The following is a 24,650-nucleotide window of genomic DNA, read 5'->3' as shown; positions in this document are numbered from 1 at the left end:
TCATACCGTGAATCGCGACCAACAGTTTCTTATAAATAACCCCCCCTCGCGCCCTCTGCATCTCTCTCTCTCTTTCTCTCTGCGACATTCCTCTTGTCTTCTCACAGAACAAGCACAGCACAGCACAGCACAGCACAGCACAGCACAGCACAGCACAGCACAGCACAGAACAACACAAGGCTGCAACACCCCTGAACACCAGCGGAACACATCTGCAGACGACAACAGCAGCACAACAACCTACCTTTCCTCTCTCTCTGTCTTCTTTCTTCTCTCTCCTCTCCATCTGTGAAATGAGTCTCGCTCCTCTCCTCGCTCGATCTTGCGCGTTGCAACTCATTGGCAGCACCGATGGAGAGGAGAGGGAAGAGCGCAGTGTGCATGACAATGCTCGGCGCATCCACAAAGAAACAACACCACTCCAACATGGAACATTGCAACCAACAAAAGAACATTGCAACCAACAAAAGAACACTGCATCCAACAAAGAACATCACAACATCAAAACCCTCTGTACCTCGACCTCGAACCTTGAAACCTCCTCGTGGTGCAGCCACACACCACACTGCACCACACACTTCAAACCCAAAAAGCAAACCTCCACAAATACATTCATGACAACGAATGTATTTATATATATGATTTCAATCTTGGTACGCAGGATTCGGCACAGAGGCAACTATTCAGACAAATCAGAACAAGAGTTCTTCTTGAGTTCTCAAGCCTCATCGAATGAAAAAGTTCTTCCCTCGACAACGACAACAACGACGACGACAACAAGACCAGAGGAGGATCATGATGATGATGACGACGATTCCTCTCTTGCGTCTCGTCTGCCACCGCCACCATCTCCGCCTCTCGCACCGCCTCCAAAGCCACTGGCTTGGGAGGCCGAGAAGCGCGTCACAGAGAACAAACTCTTTATCTGATCAACGCGTCAAAAAGACCGAGTCACCAACAACAACGTCAACGACGGCGAGAGGACCATGTTGACAACGATGATTCCATCTCTGGCCTCTCTGCCGCCACCGCCGCCGCCGCCGCCGCCGCCGCCACCACTGGTTTGGCGGCCGAGAGCGCGTCACAGAGGACGAACTCTCTTTTTGATCGACGCGTCCCTATGACCGAGTCAACAACAACCAGATCCAATGCCAAACAGTGACTCCGTATGCTACCATACGGCGTCATTTTCCTGTGTCTGGACAATCGCGACTCGAAGACTCGCCCGCACCTATCGGAACTTAGGCTTTCGAGGAACAGAACTTGTTGTTGTTGCGATAGACGAAAATCATCGTCGCCCCAGGAAGATTGTGTTGAAGACATGGAGGCCGCGAATTGAGAGCTCTTCATCCGGCGACAGAACAGCTCAAGGGCTCAGAGCAAACACGTCACCATGAACGAACTGGTCTGGGTTGTTCGCTACGAACATACCTAGGAACGATCATGCCTGGAAGACGTATCTGGGTGGAGAAACTACACTGTCACCGACCGTGTTCCTGTGGTTCCTCTGAAAATCACCCATTGGATAGGGACCGGTGGCACAACGGCTGCCTTCATTCAGGTTCCCAGTGTGGAACCTTCTCCCCACCACCACCACCTCCTCCTCCTCATCGTCCCTAATCTTCTCTTCCGCACGCCCTTTTCCCTGGTGCGACCCCCAGGGACGAACCAGCTGACTCGTCTTGGGCTGCCAGCTGCGGTCCTCCAGGACAACACGTCACACTGTTGGCTTGAGTCTTGACTTGCAACTTGCCGTTGTCATTGCCATCAAATCCTTTGGGGCTGCGACTGGGGCCTGATCCAGGATTCCATTTTGCGACAAACAGCGATGCAGAAAACTTTGCTCAGTGTGGTAGGGGTCACCGAGTTTCTCAGACTCAGCAAAGAATATGCGTCTGAGGAAGGAGTATCAATACGAAGAGGAGGCTCGCTGTAATGCGGAAGTTGAGGGAGGAGGTTTTCGACCTCGACGCAGTAGTCGACTCTCTGGCGTTAGACCGATTCCACCTTGCGGCAAACACCTATGCAGAGAACTTTGCCCAACGTGGTGGGGGTCACCGAGTTCCTCAGACTCAGCAAAGAATATGCATCTGGGGAAGGAGCATCAGTCCTCTGGAGAGGCTTGGCCACGGAAGAGGAGGCCCGCCGTCATGCGGGAGTTGAGGGAGGTTTTCGACCTCGACGGCGTCATCGACCCTCCAGCGTTAGACAATGTCCTTCGGTCACATTCAAACTCTCCCACGAAGGACCTATGTTCTCCGGTCTGCTTTACCAGTTCCACATCACATCCTGACGCTAGGGAGGAGGGAGAAGAAGAAGAAGAAGAAGAAGAAGAAGGAGAAGAGGAAGACAGCGGGCAGGAACAGTACCCCCTCTCGCACGGAGCGACGTTCTCCGGTCTGCTTTACCAGTTCCCTATCACCTCCTCCGTCTCGATTTCAGAACGTTCGTTTCAAATTCATTCAGAAATGATATCTTGGCTCCTTTCATAGGGGCCTCTGATATCCACACACGCAATGACAGCGCGATGTGATATTCATCGATATCCCAGGAGATGGGATATATATATAAAAACGACCTTTGTTGGGAGGGATGTCGACAGAGGAGTCTTGAGGGAACGACAACATTCCTCTGATTTCACCAACAATCAGACGTCAATCTCCACCTGCAACGAGCCAGTCAACGACACGATGGGTGCGGAGAAGAAAAAGAACAGCAACCACAACGAGAAGAAGGGTGGGAAGGGTAAGGGAAAGGGAAAGGGCACCAAGCCCCACTCCTGGACCCCTGAATGCCGCAGATTTGGACCTGTTGAGGCGGGTAATCGCCTCAACAGCGAATGATCCTGCGGCTTCGACCATCTCGGTCGACTATCTGGAGCTCCAGAAGTCGTACCCGAAGCACAATGTGCGAGCGTTGTGAGTGAATTCCTTTGTCACAGGCGGCTTCTGAGATGTACTGACGTTGTGTTTTCATAGGCAGCAAAAAGTCTGCCGCCTAGGTGAGAAGACAAAGGGCCTGGGCACCAAGATTCGGCTTGTTGGCCGCGGCAAGGAGGCGCTCAGAAAGGATCGAGGAAGAGCAAATAAGGGGAAAAATTAAAGACAGGGCCAATCAAATGCACAAACCCAAACTGTCGAAACAAAATAAAATCGAGGGGGAAAGACTTTCGCATCGTCGGCTTTTGTCAAGTGGTCTGTGTTAAATGTGAGAAAGAGGACGACGACGACATTGAGACCTGGGTTAGCACACTGGAAGAGACAGCTCAGCGTCTCCAAACCCTTTAGGTTCAAGATCTTGACGATGTCCCTCCGTGCATTGGTCTGGTCTGGTCGGTGATGTGCGTGTGAAAGTTGGAGTCGATTTCAGCACTGCAACTTCATCCGTGTGTTACAATAAGGCGTCTCTTTTGGCATCACTTCGACATGCACGCGAGCTGCAAATATTCTTCTAAACGAAGACGGAAGTCACCGCTTGGATAACCTAGTCTTCTCTTCCGTCGATCTGGCCTTCTCCCTCCCGAACCACAGTCCCCCAAGACCACAACCACTAACTACGACGGTGACAACCGTCGTGCAAGGCGCCCCAGCCAAGAGAAAGCTTTGGTCGTCCCTTGGAAGATGTCAAACCTCTGGGGAGGAAGGAAAACGCCGGCCGCGGCACATGGAAATACTTGTCGACGACGAGGATAAATGGAATGACCGAAGGGCCGATTCGAGAAGTTTGGCGGCGGCGGCGGCGGTGACGGCTCTTATCGACCTTCCCTCCCGGATTGAGAGAAAGAGCAGTTCTAAGCGGACGTCGTTGCAGAGAGAAGTGGTTTACGACAGGATGGCTGCGGTCGTCGAACAGAAGATTCGACCCAACGTCACTCCTCAAACATCATTTGTGTCTGTCCATTGTTTTGTATCGGCAGTTGGTATCTCCTGGCGTGAAATAAGTGATGTCTCTCGCATGTATGAGAGTCCTCTTCGTCGAGGGATGCCGCCATCGTGGCGAAGACAGCAGAAGGAAGGACGAAATTGGCGGTGGGAAGAATGGGGATTTTAGCGACATATACGTCGTCCCATCCGGAATACTTTGTAATGAAATGGTAGATCGGCGACTCCTGGAGTCTGAGAGGGGCTCATGAGATCGAGAAACAAAGACATCGTAATATCCTTGAATGGATCAAGTAGTGCAATGAAAGCACATTCTTTCCCAAAACTTAAACAGTCTGACCTTACCCTGCCTTGCCTTGCCTTTGCCGTCAGTCGTGATGATGGTGCTATTACAGTTGTAGTTGTAGCTGTGTCGTCCGTTGCGATTCTCATCTCAGTTTCTCTCTCTCTCTCTCTCTCTCTCACACACACACACACACACACACAGAGCGAGCAAATGAGATTCTGAAGACAATCGAGTTCACGATCAAATGAAAGGTTCGACTGAGGTATGTAGAGGACGTGGACGGGTACAGAGTGTAGCCGGCACACCTGCCTCGTCTGACGTAGGATAGTCGCCTCACCTGCCTCAACAAAACTAGTTGATTAATGTTTCATTTGACGACAACCACATCAACCACATTCGATATCCGACGTGCGACGACAATGACACTGGCAATGCCAACGACAATGCCAACGACAAAGGCGAAGACAAATACGAGCGTACACGGGCAGTTTCATGTGTAAGATCAGTCCAGAGACTGTCCCGACTCTTCCTAGTATGCAGTTTTAGCAGGATATGCAATTGTTCTTAATACCAGCGATCTATGATTCAAGGGTGCTGAATAGTGAACATCATGAATGCCGTGGACTAGTACAGCACCGCCTGATCCTTGACTACATTCCTTTCCCCGGAAATCTTTTGCATGTACGGACTTCCCTCGTGACACTTTGTCTCTTTTCTACCTACGAAATCCCCTGGCGACGTTCTCTCTCACCCCTTTCTTTACCATGCACAGAACCTTAACCCGGCTCGAGATGGTCAGGTCTTAGGGGAAACCTCACGGTGTTCGGTGACGGTGAAATCATCCTTTGCCGGGCTTCCCTCACCTTGAACATCTTGGACCATGCTCTTCAACAAGTTGCCCTTGTGATCGAAATGCCTATCCATGGTAAAGCCGAGTTGGACGGCGTGGCGCAAGTTTTTGGATTGGCGGAAAATGAGATCGACCTCCTCCAGAGAACGGCCACGGGTTTCAGGGAAGAACAAGTAAAAGACGGGAACGGCGGCAAAATTGAAGATGGCAAAGATGATATACGTCCTCCAGCCGATGTTATTGAAAGCCACGGGCGTGATCATGACAACCATGAAGTTGCCCAGCCAGTTTGACGCCGTGGACAGGGCGTTTGCCTGCGACCGGACGGACAACGGTGTCACTTCGGCAGGATACAGCCAGGACAACTGCGCATAACCAATGCCAAAGAAGGTGTTGAAGACAAAGAGGAAAGCGGCCGCACCAATCCCTGGTCCCCGGCCACCGATGCTGTTCAGGATGGCGAGGACAACCATGGACAAGCTCATTCCAGAGGCCACCATCATCATGACGGGCCGTCGGTTACAGTGTTTGATGATGGGGACAGAGAAAAGCGACGCCACAAAGTACTGCGTCCCGTTACCGGCGGCTAATAGCCGCGACACGAATGGCGTCAGTCCAATCTCGTTTTCGTAGATGGTGGCGGCATAGTAGGTGATGATGTTGATGCCGGAGAGCTGACTGAGGACCTGGATACCTACGCCCAACATGGTGCGGGTGCGGTTCTTGAGGGGCCCTTGGGTGAACATTTCGAGGATGCCAGCTTTGCTGCCGACTTGCTGTATGGCACGGATTGCTTGTAGCTGGTCGGCCACGAGTGGGTCCTCCTCGGGCAGATCGTAGAGAGCACTGACGACCGCGGCGGCCTCTTCCAGCCGGTCCTGGCAAATGAGCCACCGAGGAGACTCTGGCATGACCAGAATCATGCCCAAGACTATCAAGGCGAACACCAGTTGAAGCGCGACCGGAACTCTCCATGCCGCAGAGCTTGGCTCCGCGTAAGAGAGGCCAAAGTCGATCCAATAGCTGACCATGACGCCCGCGATGACCATGGAGGTCTCGAACGCGATGACCGGTCCGCGCTGGTGAGGCTTGGTTGTCTCAGCCTGCCAAACTGGGACAGTAGAGCTGTGCACACACATCGAGTCAACTTAAGTGTCCAAAAGTTTGTGGTCAGTAGCAGAGAAGGACACAGACACATACGTGTTGATACCCGTGCCCATGCCGCAGATAACCCGCCCGACCACGAATTGAGGAAGCCCAAAGGCAGAAAACTGGAGCACTGCCCCGATGGATACCACTGAGCAACCGATGAAAATGGCCCAGCGGCGGCCCGTGATCTGGCCAAATCGCATGGCCAGGAAGGCTCCCACAGCACAGCCAAGGGTGTAGCAGGAGATGGCGACCCCTGACATATATTGGCGTCAGACAACAAACTGACAAGGTACTCGTGGGAAGGATGGTTGAGTCACCTTGAATGGTCGACTGATTGTTTTTCTCAGACGGCGTCATGTTCGCAGTGCAACCTGTCGTTGTACAGATCTCGGGGAACACGTTGGTGAAAGAGGGTAAAGTGAGAAGGCCGCCCATCACACCTTGGTCGTATCCAAACAGTCTGTCCACATATTGTTAGAGCGCACCGCTGACAGGCATAGTATGGGACTTGCAAGAATTCCATTCCCGCTACAATCATCACTACCGTGTTGAGCTTTGCCCCACGGAGCCCAAGGAAAGGTTGGCGACCCATGATAGAGGAATGTTCAGTTCGATATGACGGGACCAACGCGCTTAGCCAAAAGATCAGAGAAATGATTTAGGAGCGAGCGAGCAGCGGAGATTTATAATCCGTCGAGCGAAAGGGCATCACCAACTTCGTCAAGGTGGCCAGCGGACTATATAACCCGGACTTCTGGAATGATATTGTATTTTTCAAGCGTCGGTACATGTTGTGCCTGCAATTTCCGGGGGGATTCTTGGTGATACCTCCAGCATGGGGACCCCACGGGGCATTAAATCCCGGCAAAGTCCTATACCGCTGAGTGCAGGATTGCGGCCATCTGTATCTTGTCGTCGTGTTCTCCTGGAACTTGGAGAGGCCGAGCCATTTCGGCTGAACTCTCAAAGAAGCGGAGGCTTTGTCGGGTAAAATGCAATCGGTATTGCATTTGCGACGTCTAAAGAAAGCTTTAGATAGATTCCTCCGATCAGTACGGTCCCGGGACAAGCCATTTTGACGTTCGTATGAGACCTATCCAGACGGATGGGATTGAAAACATGAGTGAAGAATCCAGGTTCGACTCCGGGTCAATGAGTTTTGGGAAACTTGGAGGCACTATTTTGCCACGAACTAGGTACCTATGAGTTTATCCGAATATACGTGTCGGCAAATAGACTTTCAGCTATTCCCTGCTGACCGGTCTTTCGAGAGCCTTCGCCTTTCAGGAGATACTTGGTATGTATTTTGACCCCGTTGATGGAAGATGGTTGATATTTGCGAATCGGCCAGCATTGATCACTTCAAAAAAAAACCACGGCGACATGGCTCAGCATTCTTCGAAGCACAACGTCTACATCGCTGGTGGACCTGGCGGCGACTCAATAGGTCCAGCAATTCACAATTACATCGCCGGCTCTCTGGGGCTTGATTGGACTTGCGAATTTCTGCGGTTAAGCGATGTCAACGATGTGATGACCCTTTTCCGGCGCGACGACTTTGCCGGAGGGATAGTGACGATGCCACACAAGCGCACAATCATACCGCTTCTAGATTCCGTGGACGACTTTGCCCAGGACATCGGTGCCTGTAATGTTGTGGTCCGCACCCCCAGTGGCAAACTCCACGGTACAAATACAGACTGGTTGGGCATCAGAAACGCAGTCAACGCAACAGAGAAGAACGAGAACAGTGGACAACATACAGCCGTGGTGTATGGTGCCGGGGGCGCCAGCAGAGGCGCAGTTTACGCACTCGCAGCAGGCCTTGGCTGCTCAACCATCTACATCATCAATCGAGATGACAATGAAGTCGCAGCATTGATGGCAGACGTGGAAGCCTACAGGCACTTCAGTAGGCCACGGCTGGTGCATGTTACCAGTCTCGAACAGGCCGAGACATTACAATGCCCTCGATACATCATATGCACCGTCCCGGACTTCGAGCCCACCTCTCCCACCGAAGTTGCCTGCCGTGACATTCTGGGACAGTTCCTCCAACGTGGCCGGCAGCAACAGAATATCCTTTTGGACATGTGCTATCATCCACCCGTCACTCGAAACATCAAGGCTGCGATGGAGGCATCGTGGACCGTGATACCCGGCTTCCTGGTGTCCGGACATCAGTTTGCTCGCCAGTGGGAACTTTGGGCGGGCCGGCACATTGACAGTCATACTGTCCTAACCATGTGTAATGACTTGGTGCGCGAACGAGAGTCATCCAAAGTAGTAGCTGCCGCTTAGATCGTTAGACAAGTAGCATCCAACATGCCGCCAGCCAAGGCTAGAATGCTCGAGTGCATCAAATTATTGTCCTGTCTCTGTTCACTTCTGCTCACTTTTGCTGGATGTGTAAACCCAAACCGAAGAAAGGTATGTCCCTGGTAGCTTCGTGTTGTTCGTCCCGTCAACTTCTCTCGTCGGGTATGAATTCATCCTCTAGCGTGAAGTGGGTCCTCTTTGCAGTCTTGGCCCATGCAACTTCCAGGACCCCGTCTCATGGGGTCGCGTTCCCGCTGGGGAGGGCACTGCTGCCAGTGTAAAAGAATACGGCAACCGAGGTCGATTTAGCACAATCTTCTGATGTAGAGCGGTCTTTATAAGTTATATGCTTTGCTCTCTTCTCGCGCGAGCAGGTAGCAACTTAGCAAGACATTAAGCTCATACCTACCTTCTCTCGACAACGACCACTCCGCAATATGGCACCAAAGCAACTCTTGGACGGAAAGGTGGCACTTGTCACGGGAGGGGGCAGTGGTCAGTAGATGTTTTGCCACCGAATGCCACTAGAACAGACTGCTCATCATGATCCAGGCTACGGCGAAGGAATCGTGAGGCTTTTCGCCGAAGAAGGCGCCAAAGTATTGGTCGCGGATATCAATGCAGTCGGGGGCCAACGGTGAGATTTCAGACGTTGGTGTTTTTGCGTTCATTGCTCGCAGGCTTACTGGAACCGGGGTTCAGAGTCGTGGATGACTTGAAAGCCCAGGATTATCACGCAGAACTTGTACATATGGATGTTACCCGCCGGAGCGATTGGGACAAGGCGCTGGAGGTGGCAAAGAGTACATTTGGAGGACTCGACGTCTTGGTCAACAACGCCGGTTGGACATATCGAAGAAAGGCTACCCTGGAAGTGTCTGATGCCGAGTACGACAGTACGTACCACTCACTCCTCCCCTGCATGGATGTCCTCTCGTCTCATCCGCTTCTTGTGCAGAGGTGTTCGACGTCAATGTCAGGAGCATATTCCACGCCACGAATTCCATAATGCCGTATTTCCTGGAGAAGAAGGCGGGAAACATCATCAACATTAGTTCGTGTATCACAGAGAACCCAACTACAGGGTTGACCTGGTACGGTGCCAGCAAAGGTGCTGTCGACATGGTCACCAGGCACCTCGCTGCCGAGTATTCCCCCCTTGGCATTCGCGTCAACAGTATTTCACCCTCGATCGGCAACACGGCTCTGTTCAAAGATTTTATTGCCAACGACAAGCCCGACTCGGAAACCTTTTCAAGCCTTCATCCACCGCTTGGAAGGCTTTGTACTCCGCTGGACATCGCCAAGGGAACGCTGTATCTGGCCACTGAATACTTCAACGACTTTCAGACGTGAGAATCTAACTCCGTGGATTCTCTTGTATGGTGACTGACGTATCCAAACAGAGGAATCATCCTTCGAGTCGACGGAGGGAAATACGTAAGCGCTCTCGATGCCTACTCTAAGAGAGGCTGTGGATGGCTGACTTGCAATCATCTAGATTTGATTCGAGTCCGTAGAAGAATACCACTTGTTCTCCATCGATCATGGTAAATAGAATACGTCATGTCTCCGGCGTTGAGGAGAACGTTCCTCTGCATATACTTTCCAAAGAAGAAAGTGGCCTCGGTGGGATGATTTTCTATACTGCTCACATCCAAAAGAACCAATAGGTTGCCGAGAGTGGAACAGCTTCTAGTCTAGACCCATCCGTCGTACGGCGACGATTCTGTTGCCAGTAACTCAGGCTTAAATTTGAATTTCATATTCTGACATTTCATCTCCCAAGCACACCACCGTCAATCAGAATATCTGCTCCGGTAATGAAGTCACTGGCGGAGCTGGCGAGAAAGATCACCGCGCCTCTCAAATCATCTGGCTGTCCCCATCTCTGCGACGACGTCCGTTGACGGACGTAGTCGGAAAAGACAGGATCTTGAGACAAATCCTCACACATGCCTGTCTGGATCCATCCGGGACTGATCGAGTTGCATTGGATACCTTTACTGGCCCACTCGTTGCTCATGGCCCGAGTCATACTCTTGACAAATGACTTGCTGCAGGAATAGACCGAGACATTGGTCTGTACTAGCTCGGCGGCCATGGAAGCGATGGTGATGATCTTCCCTCTCCTGCCTAATTTAAGCATCTGCCGACCAAAAGCCTGGCATACCAGGTATGCCGCCTTGATGTTGAGGTCGACAACCTTGCACAAACCATTAGTATCACCAAGGATGAAGCCTCCCGGGACGGTTCGCTTGCCTTGTTCAGAGTTTCGACGCTGGTCTCTGCCACCATGGATCGATGCGTGATGCCCGCAGCGTGAAAGAGTATGTCAGGTATGACTCCTGCCGTCCAGATCCGCTCGAAGCAGTCCGCTATTGACGTTGAATCGAGGAGGTCGCACTCAAATTGCTTAATGTTTTGCCCCCCTGTTGCCTGCTCAATGGCCTTCCGCAATTTCTCCGAGTTCGTATCACCGGGGAGCTGGATTGAAACGATCGATGCCCCAGACTCAGCCAGCGCTACAGCAACAGGCAGGCCGATACCTCCAGTTGCACCCGTGACGATGACAGTCTTGCCTTGAAGGCTAAATAGGCTGTTTGTCGGCACTCTAGTAGTACCGGTTTGTGTAACTTCGCCCATGGTGTCAAAACAAGTTTTGTGTCCGTAGGCTGATGTCCTGAAAAAGGGGCTTTGCTTTTGCTAACGCTGTCAGTTTGGGCAGTGAAATTGAAAGTCGAAATTGTCCAGCTTGGAATTTCCATCATCAACAGCTCGACCATGGCCTTGTATGCCTTCCCCCACTTGCGAGGACTTCCAGAGATCTTACCCGTGGATCCAAAGGACCAGCTGCCCCGTAGGTCACTTATAAGTCCTTCACAATATATTTATCCGTGCCCTGGAGAGAAAGCTATCCGACTCGTTGTTCCGCTTGGGAGGCAGTCAGACTGTTCTGAACGACTTATCCTTTAATATGACTTGAAGGAAGACAATTTAACGTTGCAATACTCTTCTATCATATCATCTATGCTTACATACTGGAGGCAGCACGCGAGAGTGTGCTTTAGACTGCTTATGTCGCAGTCGAAGTACACGTCGTAAGAGGAGTAGACTCCGTGCTGACACCATACCCAGCTCCTTCTCATTTCCCAATCCCCAACACCGATCTAAAATCCATGGCTATACAGTATAGGTAGCATTATATTGCTCCAGAAAAGCGTCCAACATCGCTTTCCGTGGCGCCTTTTTATTGGTGAAAAGTTCGAATTGAGCGCAACCTTGCTCGTAGAGTATTTCGATGGGGTCGATCCTAGCCCATCCTCGGAACTTTGCTTCTCGTAGTTGTTCCCCGAGTGTCGTTGCGCGACGTTTCCACGAAAGCTGTAAAAGGTTTAGTGGCTGTGGACGTTAAGTTTGAGTCTGGGGTATTACTCACGTCTGCGATCAAACCTCCTGTAGCACTACCAAACCAATCGTCGCGCAGCTCAGACGGGTATTCGGTCGTTCCCTCATCAGCTCGGACAGGTATTGCACAAATGACGACACTGGGTAAATTGGCACCTTCAGGCCAGGGTTCGGTAGGGGACCGGAACACATGGAATGAGGGGACGGCCGGGCTCGAATGCCGATCCGATCTCTCCAGGTCGTCGCCTATGCTCTCGAAGTGCTCTTTGACCTTGCAAGCATTGCTGATTGTTCTGTTCAAGATGAAAATATTGCCCACTCCAAGCCTCACCAGTGCATAGATCGCAGCACGAGCTATACCGCCTGCACCAATCACAAGCGCTGAGGTGTGCTTGGTGATGTGGTTTGCAGGCGTACAATGTTTGGCTATGCAGACGTAGATGCCGATCCAGTCTGTGTTCTCGGCCATCAGCTGGATTTTCGCGTGAGTGTTGTCTAGCCGGACCTGATGACTGTTTTGGGGTCTAGAGGCGCTTCTGTCAGGAATGAGCGTGTTGGCGGCTCCAATGAGCTTGACCGCAGTGCTTTGTCTGGCAGCCAATGCCAGGACTTCAGACTTGAATGGAAGACTGATACTTGCACCGCCGAAGGATTCCTGGGAGCAGATCTGCCCCACTACACCTACCTGCACAGTCTCGCAGGCTTGATGCGTGTAGGGCAAGCCACTGAAGGAGAAACCTGCGTTGTGCATGGCGGGGGAGAGACTCTGTTTGACTTCGGCCCCAAAAACATAGTACATGGGTCTGCTATCGGGGACTAACCCATGCCAGATTGCCCTCAACTGACGAGAGGAAGTGAGCCCGAATTTTTCATTTTTGCCTTGATTTTCGTCAATGACAGGTGTCATACAGTCGTTGAGTACCTGCGAGAGACGGCCGAGGCTTCCAGTGTTGAAGGTAATGATGGGAGTTTGCAGCCCGAGTCGTGCTATCGTCTCTGATACCTGACGACATTTGATGTTGTCGTTGAAAGATTGGCAGGGGCAAGAGATGCTGACCACGTCACAGCCCAAGTCTCGTGCTCGATGATACACGCGGATCAGGACTGCAGAGTTCCAAAAGTCGTCCTCCGGGTGTTCTTGGTGGTAGCAACCGATGATCTTAGTGAAGCTTTTGGCTTGCGTAATCTCCTTGATGTTGTTGTCTTCTGCCCCGAGGTCAATTGTCAGATACTCTGGGGCCAATCGAAGGGCTAGGCGCAGCATATTTAGGTATGCTCCCGGACTTGGTTTCGTCGAAACAGCTGGACGGCTGATGTCAACAATGACTGGTACGTCGAGATACCTGCGAAGAGTCGCGACGGCCCATGCTAGTGTATCTTGTAGTAACAATGACTGCCACTCATGGTCCCTGGGCGCGACACACAGCTGAACTGCATCGTGGTCCGAGTCGAGTGCGTGAATATGATCCACGCCGCGCTTCACGTCATCCAGACCAACGCGAAGGACATGGGAGCCTCGACGCCACTCGATATCAGAGGGCGGAATCACTTGCGAACTGCCTTGGTAATTGGTTGGTGATAAGGGCCCGAACACGTTCTGAAGTAACAGCGAAACATGTGCGCAAGTCTTGCGCAGAATCAGAGGGCACACCAATTGTCCGGAGCCTGGGAACCTTTTCTTTTCAAGAAAGAGCGTCAATGTTGTTTGCCATAGCGGCTCTTGACCTTCGTCCAGGTTGAAGAACTCGATATTGCTACGCTGTCGAAAGAATGAATGCATATGATCCAGAGCACTCTTCCAGCCTTCATCATCGGCGAGACCCAGGTAATCCTGGATCAGCTTCTGCTCTCGCATGACATACACAACAGGGTGATGTCTCGCATATCTCATGAAGAAGTCCGTTTTTTCTCGTGCAGCAATAGTGCCACAGGCAAAGACGCAGTTCTTGGTGTTGGACTCCAATGCTTCTCGAACCACTTCAAGTTTCCGCCGCCGGTAAGACTCGACACCATGTGCACTGTGGTATTGTTGTTTCGTCGAGCCCGTAACTTCTTCGAAACGGCGGTCACAGTCAATCACTTTCCATCCCTGGATCGAGGCTGCAATAACCGCCAGGCTAGAGGTTCCAGTAGCCCTGGGCCCGATGAAGACAATCGATGCATCTTGGTCATACCGTCGGCGTGTAGGCCAAGTCCATGTCGACTTTGGAGTGGAGTTGTCGGGGTCAGAGAAAGACTCCTTTGCTGCTTCCAGTGAGTTGATGCTGTCTGTGAAAGACAGTTTCCGCTTCATCGCAGTTTCGCTTCATACATCGAACCGAGATGAAAGACGAGGAATAGGCCCGCGGCGAGGCGTGGCCGTGTGCCTTTCACACGGACTGGCCAAGCTCAGTTTCGGTAATGACATTTCCCGTGGATATAACCGCTCACAGGGAACCTCACCCACCAACTTGCCAATTTGACCTCGGGAAAGAAATTGGATCCCCGAGATAGACTGTCCGCATAGGGGTTTGAGCACTTTCCATTGTCCGAGTTGTGCACTCTGTGGTACTATGCCACCCACAGAGCTTGACGATGAGAGACCGCCCAAGCGACAGCGTGTCTCCCGAGCATGTGCGCCATGCCGGTACGCCAAATTGCGCTGCAATGGTCAGCAACCTGTGTGCGCAACCTGCCGGCAGCAGAGAAAGAACTGCGTCTACGAGACTGGGGCTAAGCGTCGTGGTCTCCGTTCTGGCTATGTTCGCGCCCTCGAGCTGTTGTGGGGTTTGACGCTTCAAGAAATCGAGCATGCCGAGCCAACAGTAAACAATTTACTTGGTCGATTGTCAAGGCAAGATCTGGTGGCGAGCCTCGATCGAGGGGAGCTCAACACGGCTGCCGCGGCTGTTCTCGATCGCTGGAAGCAGAGTAGCATCTTGCGACGTCTCGATGACTTGCTGGACGAAAACGACGAGGAGAACGACGAAGCTGGTGCAGGAGGAGTCCCAGACGAGTCGCAGAATCTGCGCCCCGATCACCCACCAGGTTGGGTCATCGTCAGGTACCAAAGGGACCAAAGCGAACCTACAAGCTCGAATGTGGTCCGCCCCAACGTCAACGTTGAGGTGAACATGTCGAGCTTGGAATCCTGCTATGCTTCACAAGTCTCTCACCCGCCGGAACGCTGGCCTCCAGCCTATGCCTTTCAACTCTTGCTACTGTTCCTGGGCCATGGCCAGTCGTGGCTACCGATTCTAGAGCGTCATACCCTTCTCAGGACATCGTTCTCGTTTCAGAGAAAGCTGCCTTCAATAAAGCACGGGGATCGTGCCGTTTTATGGGGAGTGTATGCCTATGCGTCAGCCACGTGCGGTCATCTGTTGAACGCTGCCGAGGAGAGCCGGCAGGCCAAAGAATGCTGCAATGAATTCCGCACGCAGGCTTACTCAATGCTGCCACTCGATTCGGATCTACCTGTTGAAATGGGCCACGTCCAATGCGCAATACTGATTTCCCTCACTCGTCTCGGCTCTGGAGCGGTCAGAGCCTCTTGGCGGCTGGTCAGGATGGCTATCCAGATGATGAGGGAGATGTCTCGTCAGTATGGGTACACTGTCAATCAGGACACCTTAGCAAAAGCATGGCTCGCCTGCTTCCTTCTTGACACGCTCACATCGGCCTGCCTACACAGTCAGCCATTGTTGCATTTCTGTGATGTGGCCAACTGGTGCCACATCGACGAAAGTGGTACAGAAGAATGGCAGCCGTGGTGCCCACCTACGACAACTAACTACGGGCCCCCATTGGACCTACCGACTCATTCACTGAGTATGCTCCTGCTCCAGGTGAAGCTGATGCGTATCTTGAACGATTACTTGCACAACAAGAGTACAACCACTGAAAAATCTCGAAATGATTTGATTGACTGGAACCAAGAGCTACTAAGCTGCCTGTCTCGCGAAAGACTGACCTCTATCCTCCAGAGAGAGGACCTTGAAATTTTGCAATTACCACCAAGCTTTACGAACCTGAGCATCATATACACCGGCGTCTGGAAGCGGATTATGAAGCAACCACAAGACCCCAGGTGTACCCCATCTTTGTCTGGCTGCGGACCGACATATCCGCTACTTTCGCACACCAATCTACAGAAGCTACAACAGGATCAGACAGCGTACAGCCGATTACCTGCGTTGCAGCTTTTGACGTGGGATGGGCCAGTCTCTGGCCTGAACAACCGACCTGACAATTCCGTAGTAGTTTCCGAACCAGCTTTGGAGCTGCTAGAGGACGTGAACCTTGTAATAGCGTCGCTCGACCCACCACGTACCATACCAGAGCCTAATTCGTCTCTCGCCATGGACATGGCTGAGCCTATGCTTCCGGAGGTGAGTGACATTTCAACTCAGGCGCGAGAGCCTTTCACGTCCTTCGATGCGGTTTCGAATCCAAATCGGATGGTCGACGCGGAGCAGGGTTCGGGCTCCGAATTCCCCTCCTTTGATTGCTACATGGATTCCACGGACGCACCTTTTCTTGAATACTTGGACACACTTGATGAGAGGCCAATGTGAGCAGCTGTGATACAAATGCCCAGGTTCCGTTGCACTAACTAATCATTTCAGACATGACCGTGATCTATTTAACAAATCCCTCGGCTTCTCATTCTAAGGGAGCTTGCGCGATAAGGAAGCCCAGTCTGGTACAATCAACCTCTTGATTGATCTGAAATAAACTCAGAATGCGCGGTTCTCAAACGGCATGTCGCAAATGAGAAGATCTGCGAACAACTTTGAACGACACTCGTGGATATCCTATGGAGTGCTTTGATCAGTCACCTCGCCATGTAAGGACGAGATACTCCCACGGGGATTCACATCAGTCTTCAGTGACTCATTTTTCATGCGCTGGATGATGAGCATAGATCAATGCATCCTTATCCTCCTCAAGCACAGCCACCAGAGACACGTCATATCCTTTTGTCCGATCTGAGGTTTCGGGTAGAGGTCTGCCGATGTCGACGTATCTCAAGCCTGCACGGTGATTGTAAGCAGATTGGCGCTACAAAGTGCACTCCCTCGTGAATCTTTCCTTTCAAAAGAGGGCACGCACGCGCTTATCTGGAACTACTTCGACGAGTTTGAAAACCTCTTGTTTCCAATATTCGAACAACGTTTCATCGTAAGTGTCCAAGAGCTTGAACAAAACTAAGATTCTCAGTATACACAGAGAAAGGGTTCGCTAGAATTTTCGCACAGACCAATGTGATAGACACCCATGTTGGAATTTTCGAAACGTCCAATTCACCAAACACGATGAGTATGGAGGAGATGTCATGGAACAGGTTTATACATTATCTAGGGAAGATCAACGCATTCAGGTGAAGATTCCACACGGCCCTACCTTCGGCTAAGTTCTCGACCCCTTCAATAGCGAGACAGAGATTAGCCGATGTGTTTGTCTAATTACAGCCTGTAGCCACGGAAGTAGGGCTCACTCATAATCTCCTTTGTTGGCAGACGATAGCACCTGTGTAGCAGTTACAGCCATGGGTGACGCCACAACCTGTTCAGATACTTTGCGAATAACCTCGTCCTGGGACTGTCAATGACAAACTGCATGAGAGGAGAGGTTGAGACGGACCAGTCTTTCCATTTTACCTTCCATGCTCTGGCTCTGGAAGATGGATTTCACACCAGCCTGACAGTTCCCAACACGCTCAATCAGATGTTGGAAAGCCTTGCTAGCGCCAGCCGCATCTTGAACCACAGTTGCCAGTAAAGACCGGTCAATGCCTACCTTGTGGGCTCTGTCATCAGAGACATAGAATGGATACATCCATGTGCTCGCCCATAAGCGGATATCATGGACTAGCCTGTCAGCAGTGGAACAGCCTCGGGCTTGCCATATCCTTGGTGACTATAGATAACAATGAAGCTGGGGCCGACCATAGATCCAACATGTAGGATATTCACCTATCAAAAAGCCAGCTGGCCACTTCGCTGGCTATGATGTAGTCGTAGAAACCGCTAACAAATTCCGGTCGGGCGGTTATAGCAAAGATGATCGTGCGCGACTGTGATAGATGCCACACCGCTGCCATGGCTCAGAAAAGAGCTGTAATGCCAAGGCAGAAGTAGCCACCATGCAAATGAAGACTTGAGCTTCGTGGACAAGATCAGACCCGGTGGAAACCGTCCGCTCACCTGGGACCCGTAATCGCCTCATAGCTTCAGGATGGATATCGTATCCTGTAACCACAAAGCCAGATCTGATGAGGGTCTTTGCCATTCCCAGTCCCATGGCTCCCAAGCCGGCAACAGCGACTTTTTTGATAGCGATCGCCATGTCTCTGGGACTTGGTTCGACCGCTGAGAACACATCTGTGGCGGTACCACGGAGGAAACCCTCCTGCTGAGAGGAATGGCTTCCTTTCTATCTCCTGTAAAGCCAGAACGATATTCGGCATACGCACCAATGGCAGTGCAATCTCTACTCAGCTTTGGATGAATTTCTTGGTTAAGGAACCAAGTCGACATTCGATGTCACACGGGTAAATCCACTCCCGAGTGAAGAGCTCTATCCACAACACCAGCTCTATAAGTGAATACTGCTTGCGAAATCAAACGTGGCTCATATCTTCCGAACTGTGAGTAAATTCTTTGATGAACTGAACAAAAGGAAAACAAGATGCCCAAATACGAGACAAGACTCTGGATTGGCGGGGCCTTTGTTCAGCCAAAGCTAGGCAAGACCTATCCGCTACAGGTAAGAGCTTCGCGCCATGCCGGGGCAGATATTGCTCAACGGGAGACTAATGGTGTATCAGAATCCAGCCACCGGTGCCCATGTCGCCGATGTGCCCATTGCGACGTCCGAAGACGTTGAGGAGGCCGTGGAAGCGGCCCGAAAGGCACAACCTGCCTGGGCAGCCACCCCAGCGTACCTCCGCGCGAGGGTGCTACGCAAATTCGCAGACTTGATTTACGAGAACAGAGCCCACCTTCAAGAGGTATGTGAAACACCAGCTATTTAATGTGTCTGACCAGTAGCAAGCTCGATTCCGTGTGCATGGGCAAGCCAGTAACTCAAGTTGCGGAAGATATCGAGGAAGGTCGGAACATTCTCAACTATTTCTCAGGTCTGGTCGAACTCGCCAGCGGCCAGACGTCTCTAAACGCTCCCGATCATCTCAACATGATGGTGAGGCAGCCTTTTGGCGTCGTTGCGGCCATAGTCCCATGGAATTTCCCGACCATGCTCGTGAGTTGATTGATACAAGGAAGAGACAGCCCGGTCATATCGCTGAGAACATTAAGGCATGCCATGAAATTGGTCCATCGACGGGCGCAGGTAACGCCTTGATCTTGAAGGTGAGATTACTTGGATGAAGGGAAATCAAAGAATCTGCTAACAAGGACGCCAATGTAGACTTCGGAAAAGTCACCTCTGAGTGTAGTGAAATGGCACCTCCTGATCTGGGTGTCAACTAACGGAGACGTAGGGTATCTTTCTTGGACAATTGACAGCGGAAGCCGGCTTTCCTCCAGGAGTGGTCAATATCATCTCAGGCGCAGGAGAAACGGGCTCACTTTTGTCTTCGCATATGAAGATTCGGTATGCACCGCGCCACGCCGACCCATTGTCGATACGACGTGCTAACGACATAAAAGGAAAATCAGCTTCACCGGCTCAACGCAAGCAGGCCGAGCTGTCATGCAGGCAGCGGCAAAGTCGAACCTCAAAGATGTGGCACTCGAGCTCGGTGGTAAATCGCCGTTGCTGGTCTTCGCAGATGCCAACCTTGCACAGGCAGCATCGTCAGCCATCAAGTCCATCACGACAAGTAAGTCCAGAGCTGGCTACCAAGATATGCCTGAGATAACCGCTCCGCAGACGCAGGACAGATCTGTACCGCCTCCTCAAGGCTCTATGTGGAGAAATCTATCGCCAGCGAATTCAAGAAAACCCTAGCTGCCGGCTTCAAGGCGCTGGTTCAAGGTGACCCAAGCGACCCAAAAACGTTCCTCGGTCCCCAGGCAGATTCGCGACAAGCACAGAATATCCTTCGTTATTTTGAAATCGCCAAAAAGGACGGACAAGTTTTGGTGGGAGGAGAAGCTGCCAGCGAGCTGGGCAAGAACTTCATTCGTCCTACCATTTTCTCCGACATTCCCGATTCCAGCAAAGCCAACGTCGAAGAAATCTTTGGTCCCGTCTTGGTCTTGCACGAATTCGAATCGGAGACGGAAGCGGTGCAACGAGCCAACGACACTGAATGTAAATTGCCGCCTGACCACCTGGTGCTGTTGAAACTAAAAGCTAACCTAGGCGTCTAGATGGTCTCTATGCCTCAGTATTCACCAAGGACGTGAACAAAGCTATGAGAGTTGCTCGTGCCCTGGAGGCTGGTAGTGTAGGTGTCAATACGGCATCACCCTATGGCGCCTATGAATTGCCCTTTGGAGGGTTCAAAGCCTCGGGCATCGGTAGGCAAAAAGGATCGTCTGCATTAACGGCTTGGACCCAGGAAAAGTCTATCTTCGTGAACCACAGCGATGAACAGGAATAAGAGATCCTAGAACCGTACTCATCAGTCTTCTTTCGGAAATCACAATCAGCCGTTCTCGTATGTAATTCGGAGGCTATTTAGAATCCCACTGCTTTTGCCGCATAGAATTGTGCGGCCTCTCGATACTTCGAAGTGCTTGGGAAGTGAGGCCGATGCGTGCTTGATGGCCAAACTGTCAGCCTCTAACCTGGAACTTCAAGATAGTTTTCGGCAAAAGCCATTGCCGGGATGCAAATCTTGACGAGGGAGAGGCTCTCCGCCAAAGTTTGTCGCTGTCACCAATGGGATGATGGAAACTATAAAGGGAACGAATCCTGATCCTCCTACAAGAATGTTAGACGTTGGTCGTTTTCCTTGGTGCATTGAATCACCAAAGTATTAGCAAGTCGATAGAATCTCCACATGGCTGAAGTCAAAGCACGTACTGTTCGTTGGGGCTTTATGGGTAGGCTCACCGAGCTCGTGTCTCTCCCCCGTCGATTACAGACTGATATCTCAGGCAGCCACTGGTGATATTGCAAAGACCTTTGCCAAAGACATACTTATTGACCCTACGACGCGGAGCACTGACGACATCACACATGTTGTCACAGGCGTCGCATCTTCGTCGTCCGTGGACTCAGCCAGACGCTTCTATTCTGAGATCGTCCAGCCTCGACAGCCGTCGAACGTCATCTGCAGCACGTACGGCTCATACGAGGAGCTCGTCAGGGATCCGGCGGTCGACCTGGTGTATATTTCGACTCCTCACTCCCATCACTTCCAGAATTGCATGACAGCTTTGAACAACGGGAAGGCAGTGCTCTGTGAGAAGCCCGTGGCGGTCAACGCCCACCAGGCCCGCAAACTGCACGAGGTCGCCAAACAAAAAGGACTGTTCTTCATGGAAGCGGTGTGGACTCGGTTCTTCCCTCTCAGCGTTGCTGTGAGGCAGTTGATCAAGGACGGCGTGATTGGCGACGTGCTGCGTGTCTACGTCAACAACTCGACGGGGACGGATGTGGAGGCACTCGACGCGTCGCATCGCTATCTCAATGCCGCCTTGGGCGGCGGTGCTCTGTTGGACATTGGAGTCTACGCCCTGACGTGGCTGTTCCAGACGCTATATCACACCCAGGATCCCGAGCTCCGGCAGCCTCCTTCGGCCATGTCGAGTTTGGTCGAGTTCCACGAGCCCTCGGGGACAGATCAGATGACGAGTCTAATCATGCGCTTCGACATGCCCTCAAATTCGAGGTTGAAAGTGGCGCACGGCATCGCCACTACTTCGATGGTTCTACCGGATGCTGGCAACCAGGACGGTCCGACAGTCCACATCTACGGTCTAGAGGGCGAGATCCAGGTATGGGGTCCGGCTCACCGGGCTCAAAGGATCAAAGTTATTCCCAAAGCAGGGCACGGGGTTGCTTGGGAACGCCATTTTCCGATTCCTGCACAGGGACACGGAATGTTCTGGGAAGCCGACGAGGCCGCCAGGTGCTGGCTTGATGGGAAGCTAGAATGTCCCGCGATCTCGTGGGACGAATCAACGCTGGTGATGGAGGTCGCCGACGAGATTCGTCGGCAAGCAAATATTGTCTACCCCGATGAGATCGAGACCACCGAGTGGCCTGTCCAACTGGGTGCACGTCGTGGTTGAAGCTGATACTCTTGAACGTCTGTGGAGCTTCAATCAAACCGGCGTTGAAATCGTCAACCGAGTGCAATAGAAACAGTATCACGTTACACGTAGTAAATTTCTGAGCAGATATGGCCGGGAAAATACCAAGTGCCAACTCCTCATTGTCTCGATTTTCGGCCAGCAGAGGCATCGGGAATGACTACTTCCGAAGCTACATCTTTCCCGATCCAACCCCAAGCAAGAGAGAGACTTGGGTAGTTTTTTGTTTCCCTTGTAATACTGACACTGACGTTCTGCTGCCGCCTCGATCCACGGTCAAAAGCAGACGCATAAAAGGAATAATCGAGTCTGTGTTCAATACCATGCGCGCTGCCAGGAACAGCTGACGACAGCGCAAAGACCCAATCACACACATACACCAAGAATCACGTCGCCAGCCTGTACAGTTTGTGTGTAAAGATGGATTTCGAACCTACTATCGCAAGTGTGTCCCTGGGAGATCCTTCTGTCCACCCTATCGCCACGAGACTATCTGCGGCCGCCTGCCATGGCTTCACACAGGTAGAAATCGTGGAAGCGGACCTCCTCGAGCAAACCAAAGCTTTGGGGTTCGATAGGTCAGAATACGGCCAAGTCCAAGCTGCCAAAAGCATTAGGGCACTGTGCGACAATCATCGCCTTAAAGTGAAGGTCCTGCAGCCCTTTTGGTTCTACGAAGGTCTTCTTGACAAGGCAGAGCGTCTTGCCAAGATTAAGAAACTCGAGCTCTGGATGAAGTTGGCAGCCATACTCGGTGCTCGAATCATCCAGATCCCCACCAACTGGCTTGCGCGAGGGACCACGGGCGACGTTGAGGTGATTGTGCAAGACATGATCGAGATGTCTGGATTGGGCCTCAAGCAGGACCCAGTCATCTACTTCGCATACGAAGGCGTGGCATGGGGAACGCACTTGGACACCTGGCAAGGGACGTGGGAGATCGTCAAAAGGGTAGACAGGAGCAACTTTGGACTCTGCCTTGACACGTTCCACATTGCAGGACGAGTGTGGGGCGATCCCACGGCGCCTTCAGGAATAAATGAAGATGCAGACCGTGTTCTGGATGATTCTCTGGAGGAGATGGTCCGCAGCCTTGACGTAGACAAGATCTTCTACGTACAACCTGGCGATGCCGAAAGGTTGGATCGACCTCTGGTTCCAGGCCACACGCTGTACACCGAGGATCAAAAGCCACGCATGACCTGGTCAAGGAATGCAAGGCTCTTCGCGTTCGAACAAGACCGTGGCGGTTATCTGCCCGTGCAGAAGATCATGGAGACACTGGTTGTCAGAATGGGATACCGGGGCTTGATTAGCGCCGAGATGTTCTCCCGACACTTGTTCGATCCAAGACCTGAAGTGCCTGCCGAGTTCGCCTCTCGAGGTGCCCAGTCATACAGAAATATGATCGAAGCTCTTCATCGGCAATTGGGTTCATAATATCCGTAGGTAGCAAAAGCGGCTGTAGCGGTCGCGGCAAACTGGTTTCACCAACCTGTCTGGGAGGACGAAGATCCTCGGATATATGCACAGCCGAACACTAAAACGTGAAATTCAACTTGCTCCGACACCCAAAACAATCTCCATGGAATACATATAGTCCGAAGGAAGATTGATGTGGCATGAAGCCAGCCAACAGCATCGTCAGAGGCAATGGCTGCCTGTGACTTGCATTCTCTGCCGGCCGGTTCCAGGCCTATAGACGCGGTACGGAATAATGGACCAGATAATCTCGCCCTCGAAAGGTATAAGCTTAGGGAGTTGGCAGAGGGATGGCCAATGTATCGGTAAGCAGTCGGGGCGGTGTTCCAGAACTTCCCCAACACCCCCAAACTGACGCTGCTGGACACTAGCGACGCTTGCGAATGGGAAAACCTGAAGAGCATTTTCCACGCAGACGCAGTTATTTATACCACTTGGACTGGTCGCTCGCATTACCTGGACTTCATCGCGGCCTCACAGAAAGGCATGGATGCGGGGGTTTTTATCATGCACAGGTGCCACGGGCTCAGCACCGACATCGACCGAAACGCCACGAGGGCAGTGACGAAGATGAAAGCGACCATAACCCAACGGTTCAATCTGGATGGCATCGAAGCAGACGCCGAGAGTGATTGTCGATTCTGCTTCTTCTGGCTCAAGATCGAGAAGGAATGGAAAGCCATGGTTGTCAGACACTGGTATGAGAAGGTGAGCGAAGACAAATTACTACTTCGGAAGTGTGAGAGAGACAGAGAGCCTGCTATTCACATCTGATCCAGGACAAATTAATTCCGGTCGACCCCAACAGAGTTCCCAAAGTGGACGAGGCCAAGGTTCAAAAATATCCCTCAGGCTACCGGTACTTGGCTTACTGTCAGGAGACAACAATGGGCGTGAATGTTTTACTTGACATGCCGGGCCATAGACGGGAGAACGGTATAGCTGGGGGTAGCTTGACTTGTGGTGAGAACCATGATCTGTTGTATTGGCATTGTAAACAGTGGCTCGACGGCAAGGATTTTGAGATATGACTTGGGTCTGCACTGTCATCTCTGGAA

The 24,650-nt window shown here is 51.8% G+C and overlaps 11 protein-coding genes across 11 annotated transcripts; 8 read left to right on the top strand and 3 right to left on the bottom strand.

Moving 5' to 3' along the window:
* Nucleotides 1-2,690: 2,690 nt before the first annotated feature.
* PV08_07260 (uncharacterized protein) lies at nt 2,691-3,102 on the top strand (the record flags this gene model as incomplete). The annotated part of the gene is made up of 3 exons (XM_016381590.1): nt 2,691-2,745; nt 2,801-2,918; nt 2,979-3,102. The coding sequence occupies 3 exons, from the start codon at nt 2,691-2,693 to the stop codon at nt 3,100-3,102; spliced, it is 297 nt and encodes a 98-aa protein (XP_016234692.1).
* Nucleotides 3,103-4,962: 1,860 nt separating this feature from the next.
* PV08_07259 (uncharacterized protein) lies at nt 4,963-6,526 on the bottom strand (the record flags this gene model as incomplete). Its single annotated transcript, XM_016381589.1, has 3 exons — nt 4,963-6,142; nt 6,218-6,422; nt 6,487-6,526. 3 exons carry the CDS (start codon nt 6,524-6,526, stop codon nt 4,963-4,965), a joined length of 1,425 nt encoding a protein of 474 aa, XP_016234691.1.
* A 1,026-nt stretch (nt 6,527-7,552) lies between these two features.
* On the top strand, nt 7,553-8,470 carry PV08_07258 (uncharacterized protein; the record flags this gene model as incomplete). The annotated part of the gene is made up of 1 exon (XM_016381588.1): nt 7,553-8,470. One exon carries the CDS (start codon nt 7,553-7,555, stop codon nt 8,468-8,470), a length of 918 nt encoding a protein of 305 aa, XP_016234690.1.
* Nucleotides 8,471-8,925: 455 nt separating this feature from the next.
* PV08_07257 (uncharacterized protein) lies at nt 8,926-9,844 on the top strand (the record flags this gene model as incomplete). The annotated part of the gene is made up of 4 exons (XM_016381587.1): nt 8,926-8,983; nt 9,041-9,125; nt 9,191-9,384; nt 9,447-9,844. The coding sequence occupies 4 exons, from the start codon at nt 8,926-8,928 to the stop codon at nt 9,842-9,844; spliced, it is 735 nt and encodes a 244-aa protein (XP_016234689.1).
* A 421-nt stretch (nt 9,845-10,265) lies between these two features.
* Nucleotides 10,266-11,134, bottom strand: PV08_07256 (uncharacterized protein; the record flags this gene model as incomplete). Its single annotated transcript, XM_016381586.1, has 3 exons — nt 10,266-10,694; nt 10,718-10,750; nt 10,784-11,134. 3 exons carry the CDS (start codon nt 11,132-11,134, stop codon nt 10,266-10,268), a joined length of 813 nt encoding a protein of 270 aa, XP_016234688.1.
* A 537-nt stretch (nt 11,135-11,671) lies between these two features.
* On the bottom strand, nt 11,672-14,189 carry PV08_07255 (3-dehydroquinate dehydratase, type I; the record flags this gene model as incomplete). The annotated part of the gene is made up of 2 exons (XM_016381585.1): nt 11,672-11,872; nt 11,928-14,189. The coding sequence occupies 2 exons, from the start codon at nt 14,187-14,189 to the stop codon at nt 11,672-11,674; spliced, it is 2,463 nt and encodes an 820-aa protein (XP_016234687.1).
* Nucleotides 14,190-14,448: 259 nt separating this feature from the next.
* PV08_07254 (uncharacterized protein) lies at nt 14,449-16,452 on the top strand (the record flags this gene model as incomplete). The annotated part of the gene is made up of 1 exon (XM_016381584.1): nt 14,449-16,452. The coding sequence occupies one exon, from the start codon at nt 14,449-14,451 to the stop codon at nt 16,450-16,452; it is 2,004 nt and encodes a 667-aa protein (XP_016234686.1).
* A 2,210-nt stretch (nt 16,453-18,662) lies between these two features.
* PV08_07253 (uncharacterized protein) lies at nt 18,663-20,450 on the top strand (the record flags this gene model as incomplete). The annotated part of the gene is made up of 8 exons (XM_016381583.1): nt 18,663-18,890; nt 18,935-19,141; nt 19,198-19,251; nt 19,310-19,333; nt 19,383-19,495; nt 19,552-19,724; nt 19,775-20,158; nt 20,218-20,450. The coding sequence occupies 8 exons, from the start codon at nt 18,663-18,665 to the stop codon at nt 20,448-20,450; spliced, it is 1,416 nt and encodes a 471-aa protein (XP_016234685.1).
* Nucleotides 20,451-20,852: 402 nt separating this feature from the next.
* Nucleotides 20,853-22,089, top strand: PV08_07252 (uncharacterized protein; the record flags this gene model as incomplete). Its single annotated transcript, XM_016381582.1, has 2 exons — nt 20,853-20,895; nt 20,954-22,089. 2 exons carry the CDS (start codon nt 20,853-20,855, stop codon nt 22,087-22,089), a joined length of 1,179 nt encoding a protein of 392 aa, XP_016234684.1.
* A 441-nt stretch (nt 22,090-22,530) lies between these two features.
* On the top strand, nt 22,531-23,550 carry PV08_07251 (uncharacterized protein; the record flags this gene model as incomplete). Its single annotated transcript, XM_016381581.1, has 1 exon — nt 22,531-23,550. One exon carries the CDS (start codon nt 22,531-22,533, stop codon nt 23,548-23,550), a length of 1,020 nt encoding a protein of 339 aa, XP_016234683.1.
* Nucleotides 23,551-23,763: 213 nt separating this feature from the next.
* Nucleotides 23,764-24,623, top strand: PV08_07250 (uncharacterized protein; the record flags this gene model as incomplete). Its single annotated transcript, XM_016381580.1, has 3 exons — nt 23,764-23,897; nt 23,964-24,300; nt 24,372-24,623. The coding sequence occupies 3 exons, from the start codon at nt 23,764-23,766 to the stop codon at nt 24,621-24,623; spliced, it is 723 nt and encodes a 240-aa protein (XP_016234682.1).
* Between the last annotated feature and the right edge of the window lie 27 nt (nt 24,624-24,650).

This window comes from Exophiala spinifera (genome assembly GCF_000836115.1).
Source record: "Exophiala spinifera strain CBS 89968 unplaced genomic scaffold supercont1.5, whole genome shotgun sequence".
Taxonomy (NCBI): Eukaryota; Fungi; Ascomycota; class Eurotiomycetes; order Chaetothyriales; family Herpotrichiellaceae; genus Exophiala; species Exophiala spinifera.
Note: the sequence above shows the minus strand (reverse complement) of the source record. Positions and strands in the feature narration are given on the sequence as shown.